This window comes from Centroberyx affinis, unplaced genomic scaffold (genome assembly GCF_046629955.1).
Source record: "Centroberyx affinis isolate AG114_WGS23_722 - 3 ecotype Tasmania unplaced genomic scaffold, CSIRO-AGI_Caff_v1 ptg005735l_1, whole genome shotgun sequence".
Classification (NCBI taxonomy): domain Eukaryota; kingdom Metazoa; phylum Chordata; class Actinopteri; order Beryciformes; family Berycidae; genus Centroberyx; species Centroberyx affinis.
Window position 1 is genome coordinate 12,709 of NW_027282898.1, and position 24,367 is coordinate 37,075.

The 24,367-nt window shown below is 41.5% G+C and overlaps 1 protein-coding gene across 1 annotated transcript in view; it reads right to left on the reverse strand.

Moving 5' to 3' along the window:
* The window catches only part of tbc1d32 (TBC1 domain family, member 32), a gene marked incomplete at its 3' end in the record, with an annotated part of 71,566 nt that overhangs the window by 12,705 nt on the left and 34,494 nt on the right, over nucleotides 1–24,367 (reverse strand). Inside the window, exons 23-28 of the mRNA XM_071547230.1 lie at nucleotides 24,055–24,143; nucleotides 11,617–11,739; nucleotides 9,684–9,792; nucleotides 6,430–6,523; nucleotides 6,208–6,333; nucleotides 1,190–1,273 (exon numbers count right to left, since the gene is read on the reverse strand). Of these exons, the coding sequence (XP_071403331.1) occupies nucleotides 1,190–1,273; nucleotides 6,208–6,333; nucleotides 6,430–6,523; nucleotides 9,684–9,792; nucleotides 11,617–11,739; nucleotides 24,055–24,143 (625 nt within the window). The remainder of the gene's footprint in view (nucleotides 1–1,189; nucleotides 1,274–6,207; nucleotides 6,334–6,429; nucleotides 6,524–9,683; nucleotides 9,793–11,616; nucleotides 11,740–24,054; nucleotides 24,144–24,367) is intronic.

Here is a 24,367-nt window from a genome sequence, read left to right on the forward strand (position 1 = left end):
TTTCTGGCTGCCATGAGTCTGATCAGGTTGTTGTTTAGCCCGCTGGCTACCAGGATAGCCGGCCAGCTGTGATCTTCCACTCATTTCATACGGGGAGCATATCAACAATTTTTAACCTAAGGTCAACAACTGCTCTGAAAATGATAAGAAACTTCTGCGTGTCACACTTAAAGGGGCAGCACTCAAAATGTGAGAGCATTATATTGTACTCATGATTACATTTCTGTATTTTGTTGCAAATACAGCTGTTTTGCTCCCAATCTACCACCATCACTATCTTGGGCCTAACAGGCAACATAGGCTATGCACTGACCTAATGCTATAAACTATTTCAGGTCTTCGGAAAGGGATTTAGGTCAGTGGTTCTCAACCTTTTTCACATCAAGGACCCTAATTTAGTCCACATTAAGGCCACGGACTCCCATTTTACTGAGATTTTGTCTCACGGACCCAAATCTGAGAATATTTTTATTGTTAGATATGATTTTGTCCAGAATTCCAAGACTATCTGTATTGCTATTACTATATTCTCCATAGAAGAGATGAAGGCGATCAACTAGGGCAGTGATTCTCAACCTTTTTCGTATGAAGGACCCCTAATTTAGTCCACATTAGAGCCATGGACCCCCATTTGGACAGTCCACCATTGAGATTTTGTCTCTCGGACCCATATCTGAGAATATTTTTATTGTCAGATATGATTTTGTCCAGAATTCCAAGATTGCAGGTGGAGAGATAACAGAGACATTATGATCAAAATAGTCATTCTTCTACATTCTCTAATTGCGTTAACGTCTTGTAAAGGTGAAGTTCAACAATTTGCTGGGGACCCCCTGGAACCCGCTCAAAGACCCCTGGTGGTCCCCGGACCCCGCGTTGAGAACCACTGATTTAGGTAGCTGTGCTCCTAAAGTCTGATGCATGCTCCACTTGGACCCGTGCTAGAATACACTGTAGATACATGCACAGGTTGAAGCCAGAGAAGTGTCAAATCCAAAGATTATTTTCATGGCATTTCCGTTACCCAGGAGAGCATAGTGAGAAGTAGCAGGAAACACGGGAGAGGACAAAAGCCATATTTCTGTCACAAGTGCATCGGATCTGGCTTACCACAGAGTGCCCCGTGGTTACTCTCCTTTGTTTAGGGCGTCAAGTATAAAACCCCGGTGTGTTGCTCCGCTCTACTGACCTTTGTACGGAGCGGGAGAGAAGAAGCGCTCCGTGGCAGAGTTGGAGAGATGGGCCACCACCTTCTCCAGAAGGTCAGCCAGCACTGAGGGGAAGAAAAGACACACGCAAAGGTTATACAGGCACGGCTGTGATAAAGTTCAGGTTCAAAGAAAATACAATTTACAAACTCCAACATCTCAAGTTCTGAATTTTAGAGTTTAGAACTACTTTTAGGGCAGTGATTCTCAACCTTTTTCATATCAAGGACCCTAAATTAGTCCACATTAGAGCCACAGACCCTCATTTGATGAGATTTTGTCTCTCGGTCCCAAATCTGAGAATATTTTTACTGTTAGATATGATTTTGTCCAGAATTCCAAGACTATCTGTATTGTAGGTAGAGAGATAACAGAGAAACTATGATCAAAACAGTCATTCTTCTACATTCTCTAATTGTGTTAACTTCTAGTAAATGAAATAATGGTGAAGTTGAACAATTCATCAATTTGCTGGCGACCACTGGTGGTCCCCGGACCCCACGTTGAGAACCACCGTTTTAGGGTAAATACTTTTCTGTATGCTATCTAACATCCCATTTACATAGTTTGTGGTTTTTGACTTTGTGGTTTGTTTTGACTTGAAGACTAGGCTTTTTAGCCTTTGTAGTTGAAATATGTTGCTAGGCCATATGCTCATTCATAGCACCGTCTTCCATCATTGAGCAGTTGAAAATGCAAGCGTGTGTGTGTGTGTGTGTGTGTGTGTGTGTTTGGGGGGTGTTCAAAAGTCACTTTTGAAAGCCAGAAATCTCAGCACCTGGCCAAGTCATCAATCAACAACCCTATCAACAGCTTAAGCTTTAGTTCCACTGGAAATCCAAATTGATTATACCTTTATCAGGTACTTGAAGCATTTCCTTTAAGAAGTACTTATTGGACAAGTACATTTCTGGGGTCTTTATCCATATTTTGATTTGGAATTGTGCTTTCAAATCCTCAAATGCGGAAGATGGAAGATGCAAAAACGAACAAGAACGCATATTGAGAAAGACCGCTTCTCTACATATGCACCCTTTCATCGCACACTCACAGGTACTATACCACTGCAAAGGAATACTAGGTCATTACTTGACTATACTCTTAAGGAGCATTCTACCCAAAGCACTCCTCAATACTATTTTGGCGTTGAATTGGGAGGTGCTTCAGTTCCCCAGAGAGGTCGTCACGGTGGTTTTCAGTTTATTAGACATTGGGATGGAACACTTTCTTTTGATGTGAATCTTCCATAAAACTCTGTTCGCTCTTCCAAGTGCATAAAACAGCTTACTAACTTGGCAACTTTATTATCCCAAATGTATCCCTCTCTGCGCTCCTAGACAATGCATATTTCTCATCTGCGTTATTCCATTCAGATGTAATTAACGCAGCAACGATTCAGGTCATATATATTTTCTTTGCATACGAATATCATACCTAAGCTAAAATCTTGGGAAGAATGATTGATTGCCACTGTTAATTACTTTTTAATAGACAGAATATACAGTATATGAACAGCAACAATGTCTGTCTTTTATATAATGAATAGCAGTACTGAGCTTAACTCCCCTGGGTTCACCCATGTGAGCACTGAAAGGCCAATATGTTAAGTACCTGCATCTTTTTTATAGTCCACTCCCACCACTGCAGACACTTAATTGAATCCATTCAAATAGCAATTTGATGCATATTTAGTTCATGTGTAATTGGCGGTCACTGGCCATTGACTTCCTACTTCCATTTGCATTGGCATTTCAACTCAGCAGTTCATATTGAAAATCACATAATATCAACCATGTTAAAGAGGCACGTGTCACGCCCTGGAAGTCAAACCTTCATGCTTTCACTGTGCGTCAGAACAAGTTCCATGGCCTGAACTCTGTTGCGGAAGCTTGTAAAACACATCCAGACTTCAGTGCTAATACAGATAAAAGCAGCGCAGTAGGTCTCACACACACACACACACACACACACGGGTAATCAGACATCTTGAAGGGCTTTCCATACATGAAGGGAGAAGGAGCACGTTGCTGAGACATCAAACGGTCCTCAATCCTCGGTGTCACACCGCTGCTGCTTTATCAGATGAAACGTGTGTGCGTGTGTTCGTTTCCACACAGAACCAGCTCTCCTCCTCCATAACGAAAAAGTCAACATAAAAACTCTTGTATGCAGCGGCGAGTGAAATAGGCCTACGATTAAGTCGTGTTCATGCTAACGCTGAACGCGCAATGAGCCAGTGATTGCTTCTGTGAAGAGCGATCGCGGCTACACAGCACGGTGGAGCCAAATGAACACTTAACTGCAATAGGCCATTAGATTGGATCATAAGTTCTACCGTGAAAAGCTGCTATGATTCAGAGTTCAGCTCTGTGACTCTGCGCACGTTACGAACGCATTTCAGACTTTCATTAACATGCTGCAGGAGGAGAGCGAGTGAACAGGCAATAAGCCGCAAGCGGTTGAACATACAATCGGTGTTTCGGTGGAGAGACGGCTTCCTGACTCGCGGCAGAATAGAACCCCGTGGAAGACACAAGTGCTAATCATGGCTTCTTCACGTGAAGAGCCAGACACAGGAAGTGGAAGTAGGTTCGGCCCGTAAAACGCTCCCATTTCCTTCAGTGAAACGCCGGGTTTCTGCGAGGGTTAAAGAAGCGACGAGCGGAACATCCAGTAAATCCTAATCATGTCTTCTACTGTAATGAAAAGCCTTTAATGAGTGCCACAGAGTGGAGAGATGACGCTTTTAGAGTTCAACAGCTGACTGATGAAAGGAGCCAATCACTGTGCAGCGTATATTTATTAACGGCGAGCTCGTCTGACTTCATTCATTTGGATGTTTTGTTCTTTCTTCGATCCTAGCCGTTTACTCCTAAGCAGGGAAATGAGTCATCAATGCCAATTCATAGCGGTTGTTAACAGGTATCAGTGATTGATACACTTTGGTCTTGAAGGTTAACTAATATGAGATCTAACTTTGTTTTCTTGGTGAGGTGAAAACTCAATATGAATCTGTCTACAAATATCTATATATTTGTGGCCTATCAGCAGACAGAAGAAGAGGCAAGCAATCCATTATGGTAGGAAATGCATGTGACATCATGGGAATACTATGAATATAATTAGTATGACCTACCAGCTCCTGGTTCATGTATTTATTTATGTGATTTCTCCTCCACTCATTCCTCTCTTATCCTCTCTCCCATTCTCAATTCCACACCACGACTTCTCAGGTCCATCGAGGAACCTGAGTTTGGTGATCTTGACTTTTCAGTATTGTCTCTAAAGAGCATCTATCTGCAACCCTCATGAAATATATGCCCCGTGTAAAATTCACTTTAAACTGCAGCATCCCGAAGCTGCATTTCTCTGATTTAACTAGCAACGCTCTTCCACTGTGGGGAAACCTGCATCATTCTCCTGCCAGGCAGAATAGATTTGACCTCCATGCATGTTTAGAACAGAGATATCCGCAAGAGGAAGAAGGTTTGAAGCTTGCCACTATGCGGGCAAGTTTCTAGGAATAGGTTTTTTTTTTGCGGTTTGGAGTTGCCCCTTTTCATATTAGACTGTACAGAAATACTGTATGTGCAGACCTAGCTCAAAACTTCTCAATTCCAATTCTTCTCTTCAGACAACCTGAAGAGCTGAGGCAGACACAAATGACAACCAAAATATAAAACTTTGCTATATCTATCTGCTGGAATAAAATTAGTTACAGAGTGGCCAGTTTTTACAGATATATGAACTGCATACACTCTATAACTGGATGCTGCATTCACAAAAGTGAATTAGTTGGACAAATATTTTCCGATCCATTGTAAAAGAATATATGCTCAGATGTTTGGACGTTTAAAACCTTTCCCTTAGAAGCAATTACAATGAGCCATAACTTCAGCTTAAAGAATATTTATATTATTCATGATGGGCAACCATGTTTGGCTTGTATGCAGAGGAAAAATATTTTTGTATTTTCTATTTTGAACATAACTAGGACATGTTATAGGGTGATCAGAAGGTGAGAATGACAAGCACATATAAGCTATATTATCTGCAACTGTTGGCAGTCTACTTTTTTCACCTCTACATATAAAGTCCCAGCAGAATAAGTCACTATACAGCTTATAAGTGCATATACTCCCTACTAAACTATGTTTTACTTTGAAAGACTATTACATTAAATTGCTTGAAATAAAGCGGACATAAATTTGCTTCGCTTTAACCATTACAACAAATGAAATACAAGCGAGTGTATATAACAACATCAGCGCAGCTAATGAAAAGCAATATTGCATTAAGGTTCCCACATTTCAGGGTTCCCAAATGCAGGTTAACAAAAATTGATTTGCGCCGGTATCCAGTAGGCCTTAGACGCCCGAGGGTGCTGTTAGTTTGTCTCGCGCTGTCTGTCAAAGCCTGTTCTCATGTTTCCTTTTCAACAGCGGCACCGAGTCCAAAACTAATTTCCCCTCGGGGGACAATAAAGTTTATGTCGCCTCATCATTATTCACCCATACGAGAGTGTGAATCACCAGAAGCCTTTTTTTTATGTTTTCTTTCGGAACAAAATTTGTGTGAATGTCCGGCGAGTACCTTGTCTTGCGAGTATCCTTGCTATTAACCAACTGCTGTGTATATGTGGGTCTAGCATCATGAATCACAATTTTATTTCTGTTATATTTGATGTATTCGTTCAGTTTATTTTTCCTCATATAGAGTCTTATTCTTGTTAAATGTGTTTAGAAAAGGTGTTCATCCCTTAATTCAGTGGTGGCCATGACTCAGGGGAAGCTACTGGCCAAGATATTAACCCAACCATATGACCATTATTACCTCCGCCAACTGACTTGGACGAGGGTTGTTTTCGCCCCGTTCCGTCTGTCTGTTTGTCTGTCTGCTCGTCTGTTAGCAGGATAACTGCAACAGTTGTGAACGGATTTGCATGAAACAAGGAAAAACTGATTCACTTCCACAGCCGTCCGGCCAGCCGATGACCTACCAGTTCCAGTTAGGATGTTGGGCTTGGTGGTCATGACTTTGCAGTACTGTCTCCGGCAGATCTCCATCCAGCTCTCCTCCTTCTCCGTGTCTTTGGATGACGCCAAAAACGCACTGATCTCAGAGTCTATACGACAAAGAAACAGATAAGTAAAACTACAACTCACTCAAAAATCACAAAGTTTACAAAGTTTGAGGCTTTTTCAATCAGCGTTCGTCTTACCCTGTTTGCTGTGGTTGGTCTTTGGGGCGTCCAAGGTGTAGCATTGAGGCAGGGGGTAGCATGAGAACATGGGCCAGGGGTAAGGATTTGCTCCCTGGAATGAACACATGCAGAATTTCAGTGGAGCTTTTGACCACTTCAATACACCCTGATATACATACATCCTGTACGTTTACTGCATATGAAACTATGTGGCTTCTCTAGCGATTTTTATGTACCGCACTCCGCCAATTCAAACCGTGAAGTGGGTTGCGAGGATACATACAAGATGTGCGCATTAGGTGATGAATATCTATATCGGCTATATGAGTAGCTGCAGGTTTCAGAAATCCAATGTTCTGAAGGCCTAAAGCCAAACCTCAAACTATAAGGAGGGGGGGCAGAGAGAGACAGAGACTGAGCGACAGAGAGAGAGCAAGCGAGAGAGAGAAAGAGAGAGAGAGTGCGTGGAGCAATTAGGGGCTGAGCGAATCAATGCGCTCAGCCCCTACAATGCGCTTTCTATGTGTGGGAAACCCTGCATCTTGTATTCATATTGTTGTATCTGTGTATCTGAGTCAACATGCATGTGGATCAAATTTACTGTTAACTGTAAGAGCAAGTAATGTAATAGCAGAAAATAAACCAAACATACTGCTGGTCCAAGTCACAGCTTTTGGTGAAACTACACAATTGGTGGCGTTTGCCTTTTTTGGTTTGCTTTATTTTCCTAGATGGTTGCTATGGCTGCTTGCTGGAACACTGACCTGTGGTTATGTTGACTTGTTAGATTTGTAGCATGCACATTACAAGTGTTTCCAAAAACGTTACACGCAATGAGCAATGCAAGTGGAGAGTGGCTTGTTGTTGACTTCAGTACAGAGTAGCTGTTGTACAACTCATCTTTTGATCTAAAATGTAATTTTGTCCCAAGGTCAAGTTGCCAATTCAATCTTTGTGCGCAGCCGTCTTCAAACTGAATGAAGGGCACGGGGTATTTAAAGGTAATGCTTCAGCAAAAAAAACATAAAAAGGGTAAAATCCATTGTCTGATTTCTACAGCAACAATAGGGGGCACAAAGAAGCTCAGGTTTGGAGACCCATGGATAAGCCACGGAACACCCGTAGTCCTCATTGTGCACAGTAAGTCGCCCGAGTCTGAATAGGAACAGCTCAAACATTCGTATCTCAATCCATGTGTGACCCACGCGACTTCAGTCTGAATCAGGCCCATTGTCTTCCTCTCCATCATTCCATATGAGTACAATCTTTCTTTCTTTTTAAAATACTTTTAAAAAGGCACAAAGAGCCTGACTGAAAAGTCACGTCCGATCCCACATGCAACTGCATTCGTTAAACGTGGCATATCCTGGTTTTAAAGAACCGTAACTCGCTTGACATTTGACTTGCCAAAACAATGTGCTCTAAATGTTAATGGGGTTTAGAAAGTAGGCTCCTTTATCTAATTGCCTGTGTCCTCCACTTATGATAATCCCTGCTGGTATTTGGGCCTGCCACTCCCATGGCGATGGCGCTACTCCTGGATGAAATGAAATGACAAAACGCTGCACACAAAGACCTGGATGTTGGGGAGGCGTCGATGATGGCCTGCACTCCTTACACGGCTTTGGGACTCGATAACAACTTTCCATTTTAAAATTCCATCCATTCCAAGGCCTTAATCTTTCAAAAACGCAGAATTACCACTGACTATACAGGCTGACAATATTGCAGCTCCTTAATAAAATACAGTACACAGTCTGTCTCAAGGGCAAGCAATGTGCAGTATGTGATGGTGAGTTTGTAGACTTTTTCAAAACTTAAGTATTTGTTTACGTTCTTTTATACTTGACACTTGACACATCTGATACAAACACAACCGCAAATGACGTTCGGAGTGTCAGGAACAGCCGCGGTTTTGACACTCCCGACGCTTCCTTTTTCCACGTCTTCACCGAGAGCGGATGAATTTCTAATTTGTTTAAGTAAGCTACGGACAGTCCTCGGTATTTATTCAACAGCCTTCCGCTTGCTGTGTTTTTATTTACCGGCGCCAGGAGAGACGGGAATTAACGGAGACACGTTCCTCGGCCCGAAAATGTCTGTGGGCATAGAGGAGCGACGGAGTGAAACCGATGCCGCTTACCAAAAAAAAAAAAAAAAAAATGCAGCTGTTTTCCTGTAAAAAAAAAAAAAAAACTGTCCATGGTGCTGAAACGCTCATTAAGGCCTCGTTCAACTCATTAAACAAAAGCTGCATTCTGTCTGAACATCGCTGTTTACTGCTTCCCCATGTAAAACTCGCATTCTTATCCTATCTTTGACCTCAGCCAAAATGAGGGCTTTTTTTTTAGGTTGGTGTAAATATCACCTAAATAATTCAAATCTATTGCAAAACAGGCTGAGTAAATAGCGCTGCAGTCTTTCAACTGCGGATGTTAAAAGCCCCATTGGCCATCAGCTGAACCCATTTAATCTGTAATAGAATTAAAAGTATCACATATCAAAATAAGAGATGCACTGAGTTGATTCTGTGTTCCGTGATGAAGCTGTCCTCCGTTTTTTAATCTTGTTTTGTTGAGATTAAACATGCGAAAGGAGCTATTAAACAAGAAATCCACCGTTCATTCATACAGTGCCTCTATCATTCATTCGATCGTTCATTACTTCAGTAGCCGGGTCTCCATCCGAGAACTTTTATGGGAAATGTCATGAAATATGCATAGCGAATTAGAAAAGCTGAATGAAAAACCGTAAATTTCCCCGGGTTTTCGCCCAAAAGTTTTTTTGGAACGCATTTGTGGAATAAATAGTGATGCGGGCTTCATTCAGTCTGCACAGCCGGTTTCTACAGTGTCTTTGAACACTCTGAAATGTAAAATAGTCAAATATCTGTCCGCCACAACCTTCCGGAAACGTTACACATGCTGCCGTTCCCATTTAAAAGTCCTTGTCGTGGTTGTACAGCCATTAGCCGGTGCATTAAAACGTTGCAGAGTGCGTTTCTTTGTTTTCCCCTTCTGACAGCATGAAATATGGGCAACATTAGCTGACACTAAAGAACAACAACAATTTGTTCAATACTAATCAAATCTTGAAAGACTCCCATTTTTCTCGTATGTGTTTTCTGACGTCGAGGGGAAGCCGATTTATGCACCCCGTTTTTTTTTCAAAAGTTTGCGTAAAATCCAAACGACAGGTGGATGGAACGATGGAAACATAGAGAGTGTCATTCCAAAAGGCAGGTTATGATGAAGGGTAAAAGCGGAGCCGACCTCTTGCAGGGCTCGAGGGGGGAGCCTCCTCTCGGACGGCCCGCCCACCGCGCTGACCCGGGCCAGAACGTGGTTCCTCTCCACCGACAGGCCGTCTATGATGAACTCGCTGAGGAGGTGAATAGAAAGGGAACGACAGGTGAAGGCAGGAGCGAAAAGAAAAAAAAAGCGTGAAAGGGGAAAAGGGAAGGGAGAGAAAAAGCAAGGGGGGAAGTTTAGATAAAAAGTTAGATGACATCGAATGGGAGAGGGGAGAGGAGAGCGGGGAAGAAAAAGGAAAGAAGAGATAATGATGTCAATGATGATAATGGGCATGGGAGGGAGGAGACGGGAGGAGAAATTAACCAGTCATCCTTCTCCTAAATCGAGCCAGCACTCAGACGCGCCGCGTGAGTCGGCATTTCAGGGCCATTTCCGTTCATAACCGATGGCCAGAGAGAGAGAGAGAGAGAGAGAGAGAGAGAGAGACACTCTGACACCCACTTCTGGAAATGACCTTTTCGCTTCCTTTCCGCTTTGGTTAATTTTATTTGTGACAAGGCAAACAAACAAACGATTCCTCATCCCGGGCCACGATTAAATCTAAAAAGCGCTGTGTCATAACAGGATGATGCGCGGAGGAACAAAAAGCTTTTTACTGAGCGGATATGAGAGAGAGATTGACTATGTGCCAGTTGAGATGTGGAAACTATTGAAATGAAAAGAAGAGTTTCAGTGTTTTCAGTTTAGAAGAAAGTCCACTTTGGGTGTTGATTGAATTGAAAGTGAAACGGATCACAACCCTGCTTTACTGGGTGAGTCGGTTAGGCTTTCCTAGTGGGTGGGTGGGTGTGTGTGTGTGTGTGTGTGTGTGGTCGGGAACTGAGACTCGGTTCCACTTTCTATCTCTTCTGTCTAATGTTTGCCATTCGCTTCGGCTAAAGGAAAACTGCGAGACTGCTCCCGACACACACTCACGTATTTTAATAGCAAAAGTACAACGATGATATGAGGAGTAATAATTAACCGTTAGCAATATTTTTTAATGTATTCTACTCTATGTAATCTTTGAGTTTCACCACAGAATTTCAATGAATTCAATATAAAATGTCATTACACACTTTTTGTGGGGTTTCTATAAAAAGCTATAATGGTAACAGTATCAGTGATTTAGTTTTAAATTAAACGGTTGGTGTGAACTATGAGCTCCAGCTGGTGATCATCATGAGGGGAACAACCATCAATCAGAAATGTTTTCTTTTCCTTTAAAGACCCTATCCACATATAACTTACACCAGTTTGATACTACTTACCATGTTATATGCTGAATTTACAGAGGTGTGACCAAGTCAACTTTGCTTGAGTCCCAAGTCAGTCTAAAGTCTTGAGGCACAAGTCTCAAATCAAGTCTCAAGTCTAAATGTAGATTACCAAGTCAAGTCCAAATCAAGTCCAAGTCCTTAATGTCAAGTCTCAAGTCTAAATGTAGAACAGCAAGTCAAGTCAGAACAAATCAAGAGTCCAGTATCAATTTAATATCTTAAAGAAAACTAAATATCTAGGACTTTTCAGTGAAATATGGTTTTAATAGGATAAAAACTTGGTAAGAGCATCATGAGTTTGATTTCTATAATCAGTTTCAACTTCAATAAATTCAATCATTCCATACAAATTCAGAAAACTTTTTGTAAAAGTAATTTACAAAAACACAAAATATTTTGTAAAGACTTTAAAAGACTGCCTTTTCATGACTTTTCAAGTCATCAAAGTACAAGTCAAAGTCAAGTCCCAAGTCACCAGAACCCAAGTCAAGTCTCAAGTTAAAAATAACTAGTAACTTGAATCTGACTTGAGTCCAAGTCATGTGACTCGAGTCCCCACCTCTGTGAATTTCATATCATAAAGATTTATGTCAGCGTAAAAAAGATGGGTAAACTGAGCCTCCACTACGTACCCCTCACCGCTGGCCGGCTCGGTGGCATTCTCCCTTTGACACTGGAACAGCATGGAGCAGATGTTGTACTGGCTCTCCAGCAGCAGAAAGGAGTCCAGGTTACAGCACAGCACACTGAGCAGTCTGCAACAGCACACACACACACACACAAAGACAGAGGAAAAACAGAGGCGTGAACTTTAGCGCAAGTGCATTCAATGCAGACAACAACGAGTCCAAATGGGACGGTGACCAAGCAAGGTGGGCTTTATGTGGGAATGGGGAATGTGCTGTAACAAATGATAAGATAAAGGAGGATGGAACTTTGGAACTAATAGGATAAAGCAAAGAAACATAGAACTTAACTAGGAAATGAGGGGCATCAAACATAATGCAACCAACAATTACAACACTAGATCATATTAAGTAGAACAGTATGAATGAAATGTATGAAATATGTGAATAACAGCATGTATGACTAGTAGAGCATACTGAGACGAAGAAATTAATTGAAATTAATGAAAAATATGTATATTTTTGTCAAAGGACAGTGTGTTTTAAAAGCTTTCACATGTGGATTTGCATGATAATTTGAAATGAAATGAAAATGAAATGAAATGACATTTGAGAGTTACTATACATTTGTATAACATAATTGTGGAGTTGTATCTGATTGTTTTGTTTTTAATATGGATATAGAGTTTTGTTAAAGGCTTCATATTGATTAAAAATCTAATTTGTGCAACCATTACTGTTTGAAAGTCTTAAGTTTGTTTTAAGGTTTATTTGATTGGTTTCCTCTATAGCACTTCTATAACCTTGTTTCGAAAAGTGCTTTAAAAATATAAAATAAAAAAAAATACATCAATTCATAAATATTAACAATAATAGATAAACATTAGTTATTTTTATGACTATATCAATGAGCACATAGGGACCTAGAGGTAATATCGAGGTAGACCACAAAAAGCCCCAGTGGTTTGCATGATAAGAGAGTTGACAGGGAGAGAGAGACGAGAACAAGAGCAAGAAGGACAAGGTAAGAGAATTAGAGGAGTAGAGGGAGAGAAGATTTGAGCATTAATGCTGTGGATAATAAAGGCAATAAATCATGAAAGCATCAACATGATGGATGGGGGGGGGGCATTCCTTAGGGGCCATACTGCGGGGAGAAAGGGAGAGAGAGAGAGAGGGACAGAGACGGAGAGAGAGAATAAGGCATAAGGGACAGGAGGTCGAAGAAAAAAATGCGGGAGAAAAAAAAGGAGAGAGTGCGTACAGTGAAGTTGTCAGGCGACAAGGCCTCTTGCTGTCGTTAAGTGGCAGAGATTTCTCGCCGCGATGGATCATAATGACAGGACAGCCGGTTTTCTCATCGACAGCAGCCTTCGTAGAGGAATGACATGAAGCGGTGTTTCTTAAACCAGGGGCTTCTCAAACGTCACGGGCCCCCGAACAGAAACTCGGCCGCGGACTGCCGTTTGACCGGATTTAGTCCCAGTGATCCAAATGGGAAGATTTTAGTTGTTGATTTAGTATTGTAGTGTCTGAGTAGAGTGAAACCTCAGATTTCAATAGTCATTCTTACACATTCTCTAATCTCTCCTGAATTGAATTATAGTATATTACAGTAGCCTATATAGAAGTACTCATTTCTTATCGTATGCAGATGACACGCAGATATATGTACCAATAAAACCAGGAGATTCCAGCACCCTCAACAGCCTCAAGGATTGCCTTTTTCAGAAATTAAGTGCTGGGTGTCCCTAAATTTCCTCCATCAACCAGATTCAAATCAATATTGGAAATGGCAATGACAATGTTAAGCCTGTAGCTAAATATTTGGGTGTGGTAGACTTCTGTTTTAATGTCCAGGTTAAGAAGGCTTTTTAGTCTTGCTTCCTTCAGTTAAATATTAATATTTACAAGATTTCTGTCCTTTGCTGACCTCGAAAAGGTTATCCAGGCCTTTGTCTCGCCACGTTTAGATTACTGTCATCTCGGGCCTTGGGCCCAGGATGGCCTTCTAATGGTCCATTAACTTGTGGAATATTTTATTAAACATCTTTCTTTGGCATTTACATATAATTTGAGATACCGGGATATTTTTTTATTTTATAAGTTTCCATCATAGGGTAATAGGTCAGCAATTCATTTTTACCCACTTTGTTTGGTCTGCTAAGCATGCCGTGTCAAGGTCAACAGAGTTGCTGGTTCCACACTCTTTAGTCTTTCAAGCTAGTAACTAAAGTAGGTAAGATGGCTTCAAATTTTCTAAAGTCAAGCATCCAACAAAGTAACAAAATGAGAACTGTAGTGCCAGAGGGTTCACGGCCAAATCGAAGTACAAACTTACAAACAGGCCTTTAAGGACATAATCAATGATTTTGCCACAAAGAGAGTTTGACGTTTGACATTTGGAGCGTGACAAAACATGAGGTAGGAGTGCATCACTACCTGAGGATTAATTGCTGGATATTTTTGTTATGAAATAAGCTACAGGCTTATAAATAAATATTAACCAAGATTTGACAGGTGTGGTACAGTTTTTGCTGCCACAGGTTTGGTAATTTGACGCACGGCGGTAGAGGATGTCAAATATTATATTTGCGAGAAGATTAACTGTGAAAATAGCGGTAAGAGTTAGCAATTAATGCATTAGCTGATAATGTGTGTGGGCTAATTGCTTCGGTACTTAGAGAGAGGAAAGCTCTTGCCTGTGGTATGTAGATTGTATGCATTCTGTGTGTGCGTTATGACCAATGACTGCTCTGTGGGCAGTCTGGACTGGGGATGTGATGAGGGTTAGTGGGAGGGGGCCCACAAGGATCATTTTGTCCTGAGCACAGGAATAAAATTGATAAACCCCTGGTATATGCTATATAGGAAGACAAGACAAGAACAGGAAAACAGGGCACAGAAAATGAGGACAAACAACTCACATCAATGCATCTGAAAAGGTACAAAGAAAGCCTTACAGGGGAAAGTGCCATAGTTGCTGTCAGACAGAATTTTCACCAGCCATACTATAACTTAACTATAACTTGTAGTAATGACCTACATGCAGTATTTGGTCAGTATCTTGGAAATGTGAAATTCAGATTTGGGGTGGTTATATTTATGTCTTGTCATCCTGTGGTCTGTCGGCTCTGGTCAAGGAGGAACCTCCATCATATTGGTGATAGATAATGTAACAAGCTGAAATCCACTTTTCAATAACAGGCAAACCTATTATATCGGTCTAACCCAAGTCAGAATATGTTGCTCACCCTTCAAACAGTGAGGAGAACATCTCAAACTGACTTGGACTCTATGTCTCTGCTCGCTTCACTTAGAAACAACAACTGGCATTTTTAAATATAATACAAATGCCTGGGTTATTTTTGAACATTAAAATAAGGGTCCTCTTAATTACAACTCCGATCCTGCATTTTAAAATGTCATTTCAATTTTCAGCGTGGGGCGGGACGAAAAAGGGCAGAATATAAAGACACAAACGGTGGGGTTTCAAGCTCCTTGTGTTATTTGGTGTGTGTGTGTGTGTGTGTGTGTGTTAGCCTTCGTGAAGGACATCTCTCCTTTTTTAAGCAGCTGCTTCACTCCCCTGCTGTGGTGGCCAGTTGCTTGGACTCCTGTCTGACTGACAACTCTACTCACTCATTCTGACAGCGGCGCGGCAAGAGGCTGAGAGTCTGTCAGGCCTTGTGACCCCTCTCTGTTTGAGACACAGACGTGGAGAGGCTGGCCCGCTTCCATTTTATCTTTTATTAAGTGGGGTGAAGAATGCCTGTCCAATCAAAAGGCGATCGAGACGTTTCTTTTTGACGTGGGAAGAGGATTACAGGCCTAACCCAACGTGTTCAGCATAAGAGTATAGGCTACAGATCTATGACATCTGACACGTACAGTTGATGCATTAATAATACGTATGCAAAACCCTGGGATGAGGAGTGTCTGTCCCGTGAATACAGCCTCATGCTCATCCCGAGGTTGGATAAATGTAAGCATTTGTTCCCCATGTCCTTGTACAGTAAGCGCTGTCATTATTAAATGTGTTTATTTATAACTTACATTAAAAATGCGGATCAAAGACAAGACCTACAGTTGGCTGCTCTCTGTGTTAGGATTTTTGTGTTATCCTTTCAGGTGTGTTATAAGCCCATTTCACTAATGAAACCGACAACAGACATTGTCCCCCAAAGGTCTTAATGATGAGTTGCTACTTAATGTGATGCTGTGAATATTAGTTCTGTATGGGATCAGCCAGGACAGATTCCTATTTGATTGTTGTTAGATTTATAGGTTTATCCACTAATGAGGAATTTTCTTCTATTGCCCAGGTAAAGAAGCCCTGTTTGGATGATCTTTGCACATTGTCTTCATCATCCCTATGTTTATGTATTTCAATTGTGAGATTCAGTGTATTTCAATTGTGAGATTCGATGTATTTTTCTATATTCATTTTTTTTCTTACATTTCTTTCCTATTTTCTATTTCTACTATTATATGATTGAATTTGGCTATTTTAATTTTGTATTGTGGTAATCTACTGCCTATTTAGAGGTATATTTATGGGGTAGCCTAAACAGTGAAATTGTGATAATGTTACCCTGAGATTTACCATTAGCCTAATATTATTTTTGGATAAATTGTTTGTAACTTTGACTATGTGATTCAATGTTTGTATATGTCTTGATGTAGTTGCCGTCCATCATAGATTGTGGAATGTCCATTTTTGATGGTGGGTTGTGCCTTCTAATTGGCTAAATGCATACAGACTGTGGGACTGATTGCCTGACAGCTCTTGGTCCCTGATTGGCCTCACCTGAGGAAATGTTGGCTATATCTGTCTGGAATGTTCTTTGTTCCTCCTTTGTTCCTCCGTGTCTACAAGAAACTGAAGGTGTGCATGAGCCTCTACAGTCAAGATTTGAACTAATGAAACCCGTAAAAGTTCTGGGTAGCAGAAAACACGCCTTTCCGCTATTTTAACATAATGCTACCATTAACGCAATATTGTACCGTTAAATTTACTGGCTGCAAGTGTGAAAGGGGCTATAACGTCAGCAAACACTGTGTTAGTATGTGCTAGCTAAAGTATTATCATTGTACTGGGTTTCTTCTAAATGTATTTTGATGACTAATAGATGGTGTGCTGTTGTAGGTAGCTGCAAATGTTGGCCTGCTAATGTTAGCTAGCTTAGCTAGCTAGAACGGCAGCAAGTTTAAAGTTTTTGTTCTATCATTACTAGGGATGGGATGATGTGCTAATCTTACAGTACGATTTGATACGCAATATGGAGTTCACGATTCGATACAACCATGATATGATGTATTAAATACAAGTTCAATGACAACAAAGTCTGACTGTGCAGAATTATGTTTATTTCTGAGCCACAAATCTTTCTAGCAATGGCACTGGCTTTCTAGAATGTAAACAACAATTTAAAAATGTCATTATCACGGGCGATTATATCTAATATCGCGATTCATTTTTCTGGCCCACAATGTGCATTGTCACATTTTTGTACTGCGATATAGTGAATTTCGATATACCGGCCCATCCCTAATCGTTACCCTGAATCACAATCTTTCAATTTGCGAGTTTGTTCCACACTATGTTAGCTTTACTAGCCTCCTTCTCCACCTCCTTTATTTTACAGTGCGCAGCGTTAGCTAACCTCACTTACATCCTGTCCTCCATCAAGACTCACTCAAGATGACGAGTAATGACAAAATGGAGGAATTTTGCAATTTCTTTGCAAAGAAAACAAAAGTAAATTGACACTGACCGATCATTTCACTCACGTCATCTGGCCTAGTGGTGATGACAAACCAGAAAATATGCCCACATGCTTAGAAAGATTCTTTACTCTATTAATTTTTCCTTGTTTTCTAATTGTCCCCCACCAAAGGGGGGACTATGGATCGGTCTCCATCCGTTAGTTTGTTCGTTCGTTAGTTAGTCACACTGTAACATTGACTTTGTGCCGCTAGGGGGCGGCATTAACAATGAATGGGGACTCAGTGGTAAAGCAGGTCATACAGTTAAAGTTATCATACAATGTGGGGGACAATGAATGGGGACTCAGTGGTAAAGAATTACAGTTATAGGTAACATAATAGTCTACACACGCTACACACTTGGAGACATCAGACTGGGTTGATGTGTTGAAGTGAGAGTCAATGGAGAATTTTTGGGCAAACCTCTAACCACAAGACACTGTAGTTATTGTACAGTTGTTGGACTGTTGTACTGTTATTGCATCATCACTGCACTAGCACTGTGCCATCAGTGTTGACTACTTCTATTACCACTTACCTACTGTGCAATACCATATATCACTTATCATTTAGCATTTATATTATTCATAACACTCATGCTCCTGGTGTTGTTTGTTATATTGTATATTGTATTATAAATTGTATTGTAGTGTACATTGTGTAATGTACGGATTGTATTTATTGCGTATTGTAGTTCTTATATTTTGTACTGTATTGAGTAAAAACAGGACAATTACAGTTACTACATTTCAAGATATAACTTGTAAGCCTAATTCTGAGGAGAGTAGGCGCCAGAAATATATGGTCAATCTGTCCTTTCATTGTCCCATACGAAAATGCTTATACAATTTATCATATTTCAAGTTCACTCAGCAATCACTGACTGACCCAAGGGTGGAACTACATCACTGGTGGGGGACAACATGTTTACTATTTGCTTGTTCATTCTCAGTTGGGCTGTATACTGTACATCTGTGTGATATCAAATTACAGGTCACTTGATAGAACTTTCATCGAATTTCTTACAACAGGGGATAATAGAGCATATCCAATCATGCAAATTGTCCAAGTGTGAGAAACATATTTGAGCATAAACATTTTCATTGAAAGGCAGCCCTTCTCAAAGATAGTTTTCTATGCATTCAGTACTAAGCGACTTTGGTCTATGCTATGACATATGTTGAAATTCTGCTATTAATGTGAGGGAGTGTGCTCAATGTGTCTTTTGGACTTTTATCCTCTTTTTGACAAACCCAGCAGTGAGAGTGAGGCTGACTCAGTAGACAGAGAGCCGGCAGGGCAGAAGGCTGGATCTGAGGTGAGTGATAAAAAGGGATTTGACAGACTAACCACCAGAACGCGCTTTGTAGGCTGTACCACTCACCAGGGCAAACTGTGTTACAGCTTGTGTATGTATTGGCTCACAAGTTGCTAGTCCATATGACAGAGCTTTAGTCTGTAAGTTCTGTACAGTGCAATAGGAAACCATCCTGGCACTAAACAGATCTCAACTGCTGTTAATGTGAGGGACTGGTCAATTTCTGTGTGACTATTTTATATATATTTTGAGCTTCATTCAGTGACATCCATGTATAGTGACATTGGAATTTTTTTTTTTTTTTAATCAAACTGACTCACTTTAGTGGATATACAATTTCCAATGAATGAATTCATTCAGAATGAAAAAAATAACGCTCATGTAACCGCAGCTACTGTCAGGCTGGAGGCAAGTCTAAAAGAAGAGCAGATAACAACACTAAATAAAAGATGCAAAACTATGACATAATTTCAGCCTTGGAATCTACAAGTGTTCTTCTACTACTGTGTTCTGAAACTTAATACGTATGGATGTGTGGGAGATTTTTTGATTCATTTAAAAGGCCCACATGTGTGTATATTACTCAATATATAGGAGTGGAGATGAATAAGCATAATAATATCTGTAACCAGGCCATTCTGTTCATCATGTATCCAGCATGATACATTTCTCAGTTGAAAGCTGTCTTTGTCTTCAGTAACTTTCCATTCTCCACCGGTTTGAGATAAACGAGGGTTCTGACCAGAGATGGCCTTGAGTGTCCGGTTGAAACTGGATTTTGTTATGCAGACATGCACCCTGCTCGCATAATGTTCAGGTTTGATGCATAACATAGCAAATACATCATTATTTTTTATCAATGTTTGAGGTCATGTTGACACTATTTTGCTGGGAAGAAGAGAAAGCAGCAATTAAAAAAGTTAGGTACTATTGCAGAGAGGTGGTACCTGTGTTAAAGCTCCACCAAAAGGTGGAGCATATTAAGGTATATACAGGATGATTAATAGAATTTAGTTCAGTTGCTTCCATGGAACCAGCTCGAGTTGATTGAACTTGATTTGTCAGTAAACTCTATCATATTGAACTCTATTGCATTTGTTTGAATTATTTTGTAATGAGATTGAAGACGTGTGGCTGAAGACCTGACGACATCTGGCCCATCTGAAGGTTTTTCTCCCGCAGATGACATTTCTAAAATGAAAAATGATTGATAGCCCGGTAGAATTGCCAAACCACATGGAGAAATTCATCAATATACAGGAAATAACAATTAGTCATTTAAAAGGTTTAGGGGGGAGGACCCACAGCTTGTTAGCTAGCTAACTTTAGCATCTGGTCAGCTATCTATCACTGTCTTGTTGACTCATCTCATTTGCACAATAGCTAACCTTACATGGTTAGTATTGGCTGGTTGTTTACAGTCCGATTAGCAACTTGAGACGCGAGAATGGAGTTTGAGTTGAGAGACGACGTCTATGACCGGATTAAAGTGATACTTTTTGTAGGTGTTTTAGGTCCAGATGACATTTGGGCTAATCTCTATAAACAGATATCTCCATATGAGGCGTCGTCTCTCAACTCCAAATCCATTCTCGCGTCTCAAGTTGCTAATCGGACTGTAAACAATGACCAGCGCACAGAAGAGGAAGTCTTGGCCCGGATGTCCGCTGGCTACACCAGAAACCGCGAAATATTGGCTGTTGCCCCTAAAGTCTAATCGTCATCAGACCGATAGACGATGGGTTCAGAGATTGCCGATTTGCTAAATTAGCTTGCTGTCTAGTTAGCCAAAAACCAACTGTTTGTTCAGGTTCAATAAGCTGACTCTTCTCAAGCTACAACTGGCATTAATTGCAGTTTGAAAAAAAGAAAAGAGACCAAGAGCCTAGCCGAACTGATCGATGTCCAAAATGGCAGTCTGGCAGAAAGAAGAGGTGTTTTATTCAGATTAAACTCACTTAGAGACCAGTACACAAAGAGGAACAGAGAGGCTGGAGGGCTAATAGATTTTTGAAACAACCCTTTGCTTCACATTTGCCTCCTGAGCACTATAACACAAGCCATCCCATCAGCACACTTCATGTTGCAGCTGTCATTCATGCTGGCCAGGACTATAGCTTCTATAGTTTCCCATAGGTTTGTGGAGATGGCATGTACATCCCCGAAAATCTAACAGCAGATCACACAGCAGAGACAAAAACAGTTCTCTATAAGTGAAAACAAGCGATCTAATTAATGATCTAAACATACGCAGGTAGCAGTATGAAAAGCCCGCAGGCTGTGCACCTAAACAAGGCAGAGCAATTAGAAGCATATACATTGCAAGCAATTTACAATACCGCGACAGTGTATTGTACCATGGGGAATCTCAGCTGTTACTGAGCCTGAAACAAAACAAGTTCATCTCTTCCACTTTGTCACGCATCTTAGGGTGCTTTCACACGCAACTCGTTTGTTGTCGTCGAAGCAAACTCTGGAGTGTTTACCCCCTTTGTTCTAACTTATTCTAATCTGGTTCACTTTGTTTGGGGAGGTGAGAAGACCACAATTGAACTCCGCTGTGGACTGTACAACCCTCTCTGGTCTGCCAGGAAGACTTTGGCTATGTTCCACTACAAAGTGTTCCTCCCTAAGCCCTACTCTCTGCTGAGGACCTGTTCACTTCCCTGATGCCCACGCTGCACTGTGAGCTGAGAACCAATTTAACCAACTCTGGAGTTCCCTGCAAAGCGGTCATGCTTTTCATCTATTCTAAAATTCCAGGCTTAATAAAAGCCGCATCGGTTATTTGCTTCACCCTACTGATAGTTAGTGTGAACAACACTGTCTTTGCATCGATAATGCTAACATTATTGGTGACTAAACCTAACCCTTACTTAGTTCAAATGTTTAGCACTGTCCCACAACATATTTGTATAGAAAATGTGTATAGAACCATGAGTGCAGGTTGCTATGGCAACAAAGAGGCTTTTAGCAATGAGGAAAAGAGCTGAGGGTTTCTGGCCCTCATCAGCTTCCGTAGACCTCAGGTAGAAAATAGGTGAGGACAGTTTTTGCCTTCTTTTCTGGTTAGGTTACCACGCCATGTACACTTCAGGAACCTGTAGCTGTTGTTTTCTATTATTCATTCTATGGCCTAAGTGATCAATCAACACCTGAGTCGCCTACATACATCCCATACGAACTGTTGGCTGAAGGCTTACAAACTGAGGGTGTATGGAGTCCATAGTGAGATGCAGAGAATGGTGATGCACACAAACCAAAGACAAAAATGGATGGCATGTACAGCAGCTCTCTTGTGAAAAAGTGGTCTAAAACATCGATTGGGCTGGCTAAAATAATCGTGCTGTCAAGGATAATATCACTTGTCATGATTGTTACAGAGCAAAAGAGATTTGTTAATGTCTTCTCTGGCTCTATACCAGTGATTGCTGTGCCATCTATTATTCATCAGTGATGGATTCACACCCGAGCTCGCTGTGGAGACAAAGTCCCTCAATCACACAGGCAGGTGTCTGGCAGGCTGTATGTCTGTTTGCGTAAGTGGAGGTTTTAAAGCGTATGCGAGAGTGTGTGTGTGTGTGTGTGTGTGTTTTTTCTGGCCGACTTCAAATGAAGGTGAATTTAATGTGCCTCGGCAGAAAATATGTGCATGCATTCACACGTGCGATCGCACAAACATCTAGTTAACAGGGTTCCAAAAAGCCAAATTTAAGACTTGATAAGAGCCAGTATACCTTCTGACCAGGTAAGCTACTGTGAAGTTGAAAATACACAGTTAGACTAGTGGAACTAAGTTGACTAGTGGAATACAGTTGTGTATTAAAGCAAAACCTGCTCCGGTTTTGTGCCATAAAGCAATCTCCCTTTGTACCGTAAAGCAATACAGCAGATTTCCCTCCAAATCTAACCCGGTATCACACAATTTAAAATGCAGTGTACAGGCCAGTAGAAGCTGCCAGTCTTCTCCGCGATGGTCTTGTTTGTTTACAGTAATTATACTAATGTCTCAAAATGAATGTGCCAATGATTTAATAGCACATTAATACATCTTTCAGGACCCAGGGATACCGCGGAGAGAGATGGAGAGTGTGTGAGTGTAACTGTAAGTCTGTCAGTCAGTCCCATCAGTCTGGGTGGTATATGAATAGAGCGTCTCGTTCCTTTCACTGGCTGCTGGATGTGAATAGGAGTGGGCTGACTGACAGACACAGGCAGAGTGAGTCAGTCCGACAGTGGGGCTCCACACAAGTCAAATGTATTGGAATTCAGTGAGCCTTTTAAAAAAGGCAAAGGAGCGCACGGCGGCCCACGCGGCATGTGCGCACACACATACACAGCGAGGACAGATGAATGTGTGTGTGTGTGTGTGTGTGTGTGTGTGTGTGTGCGCACGTGCACATGCAGGCGAAGACATTCTTTTTTTTTTCTCTCTAGCACACATTATTTTATGTCTCTCTCGCACAAACACACTCGGTTTGTGTTACTGTACTTGTGAGGACACTCATTGATGACAGGATGTGTATTTGTTAGTCCCGCCCTCCTCCCCCTCAGTTGGTCAAGTTCCCACTCCCGACACTTGTCACTCATCTTGATGATCCGTCATCTGGTCTGAGGCAAAGCAACGCTGATGCTCATTGTGTTGCTCTTTCTTTTCTCACTGCTTTCCTCCATTACCGTTGTTTCTATGGCCTCCCTGCTCTGTGGCTTCTAACCTCACCTGGATAGCCACGACCGGCTCACCGCTGGCCCGTTCGACACAGCATGGCACAGACCCACAGCAAATGGTATACGCCCCATACACATCCCGACATCACTGACAAGCCAATTTCAGGCAAGGCACGAACACACGGGGTCACAGACAGACACAGACTGATAATGTGTGATGAATCCTGTTATTTCAATGTGGAAAAGTTGCATTTTGCAGCATTAACCTTAACCTTTACCCTAACCTGATCCTAATTCAAACCATAACACTAAACCTAAACGCAAACCTTAAAATAGACGCTCATTTTGGAGGATTTTCCTCACCTTTCTATCCCATAAATACAGAACACACACACACACACACACACACAGCTCAGCTCATTTCTCTCTCATCCAGCGGAATCCTTTCATCAGCTTTTCGATGCTGGGTAATCAAAGTATAAAGAGCCATGTCAGTCTGGTATTTGTCAGAGGCTGAGGTGTGTGTGCGTGTGTGTGTGTGTCACCAGGTGCTAATTAGACGGTAAGGCACTCGATGCGCGCATTTGCAGCCGTTCACCAATGCACATCCCTTCTGTGCTCCCCCCCCCCCCCCCCCGCTGACATTAAGTACCACGAAGAAAAGAAAGAAAAGAACATATCAATCTCACCTCAGGCCAAACGTGTGAGACTGCTCGTAGTTGAACAGGGAGTGAATCTTCGCATCTGAATTCACGGCAATCAGCCTGTCGATCAGGTCCTGGGGGGAATGTGATGAGAGGCCGTGAAGAGGAATACAATGGTCACGGTGCAAAACGTGAGCGGGGGGGGGGGGGGGGGGGGTTTATTGGGAGTGTGTACGGTGGAAAAATGTACATCGTGCTGAGCGTGTCGAGGGATCAGGGGGGAGGCCTTTGCGAGGTGGAACACTTTTAACGTGGGTGGTGCGAGAAGGGGAAATGAAGCGCAAACATGCCCTCAAAT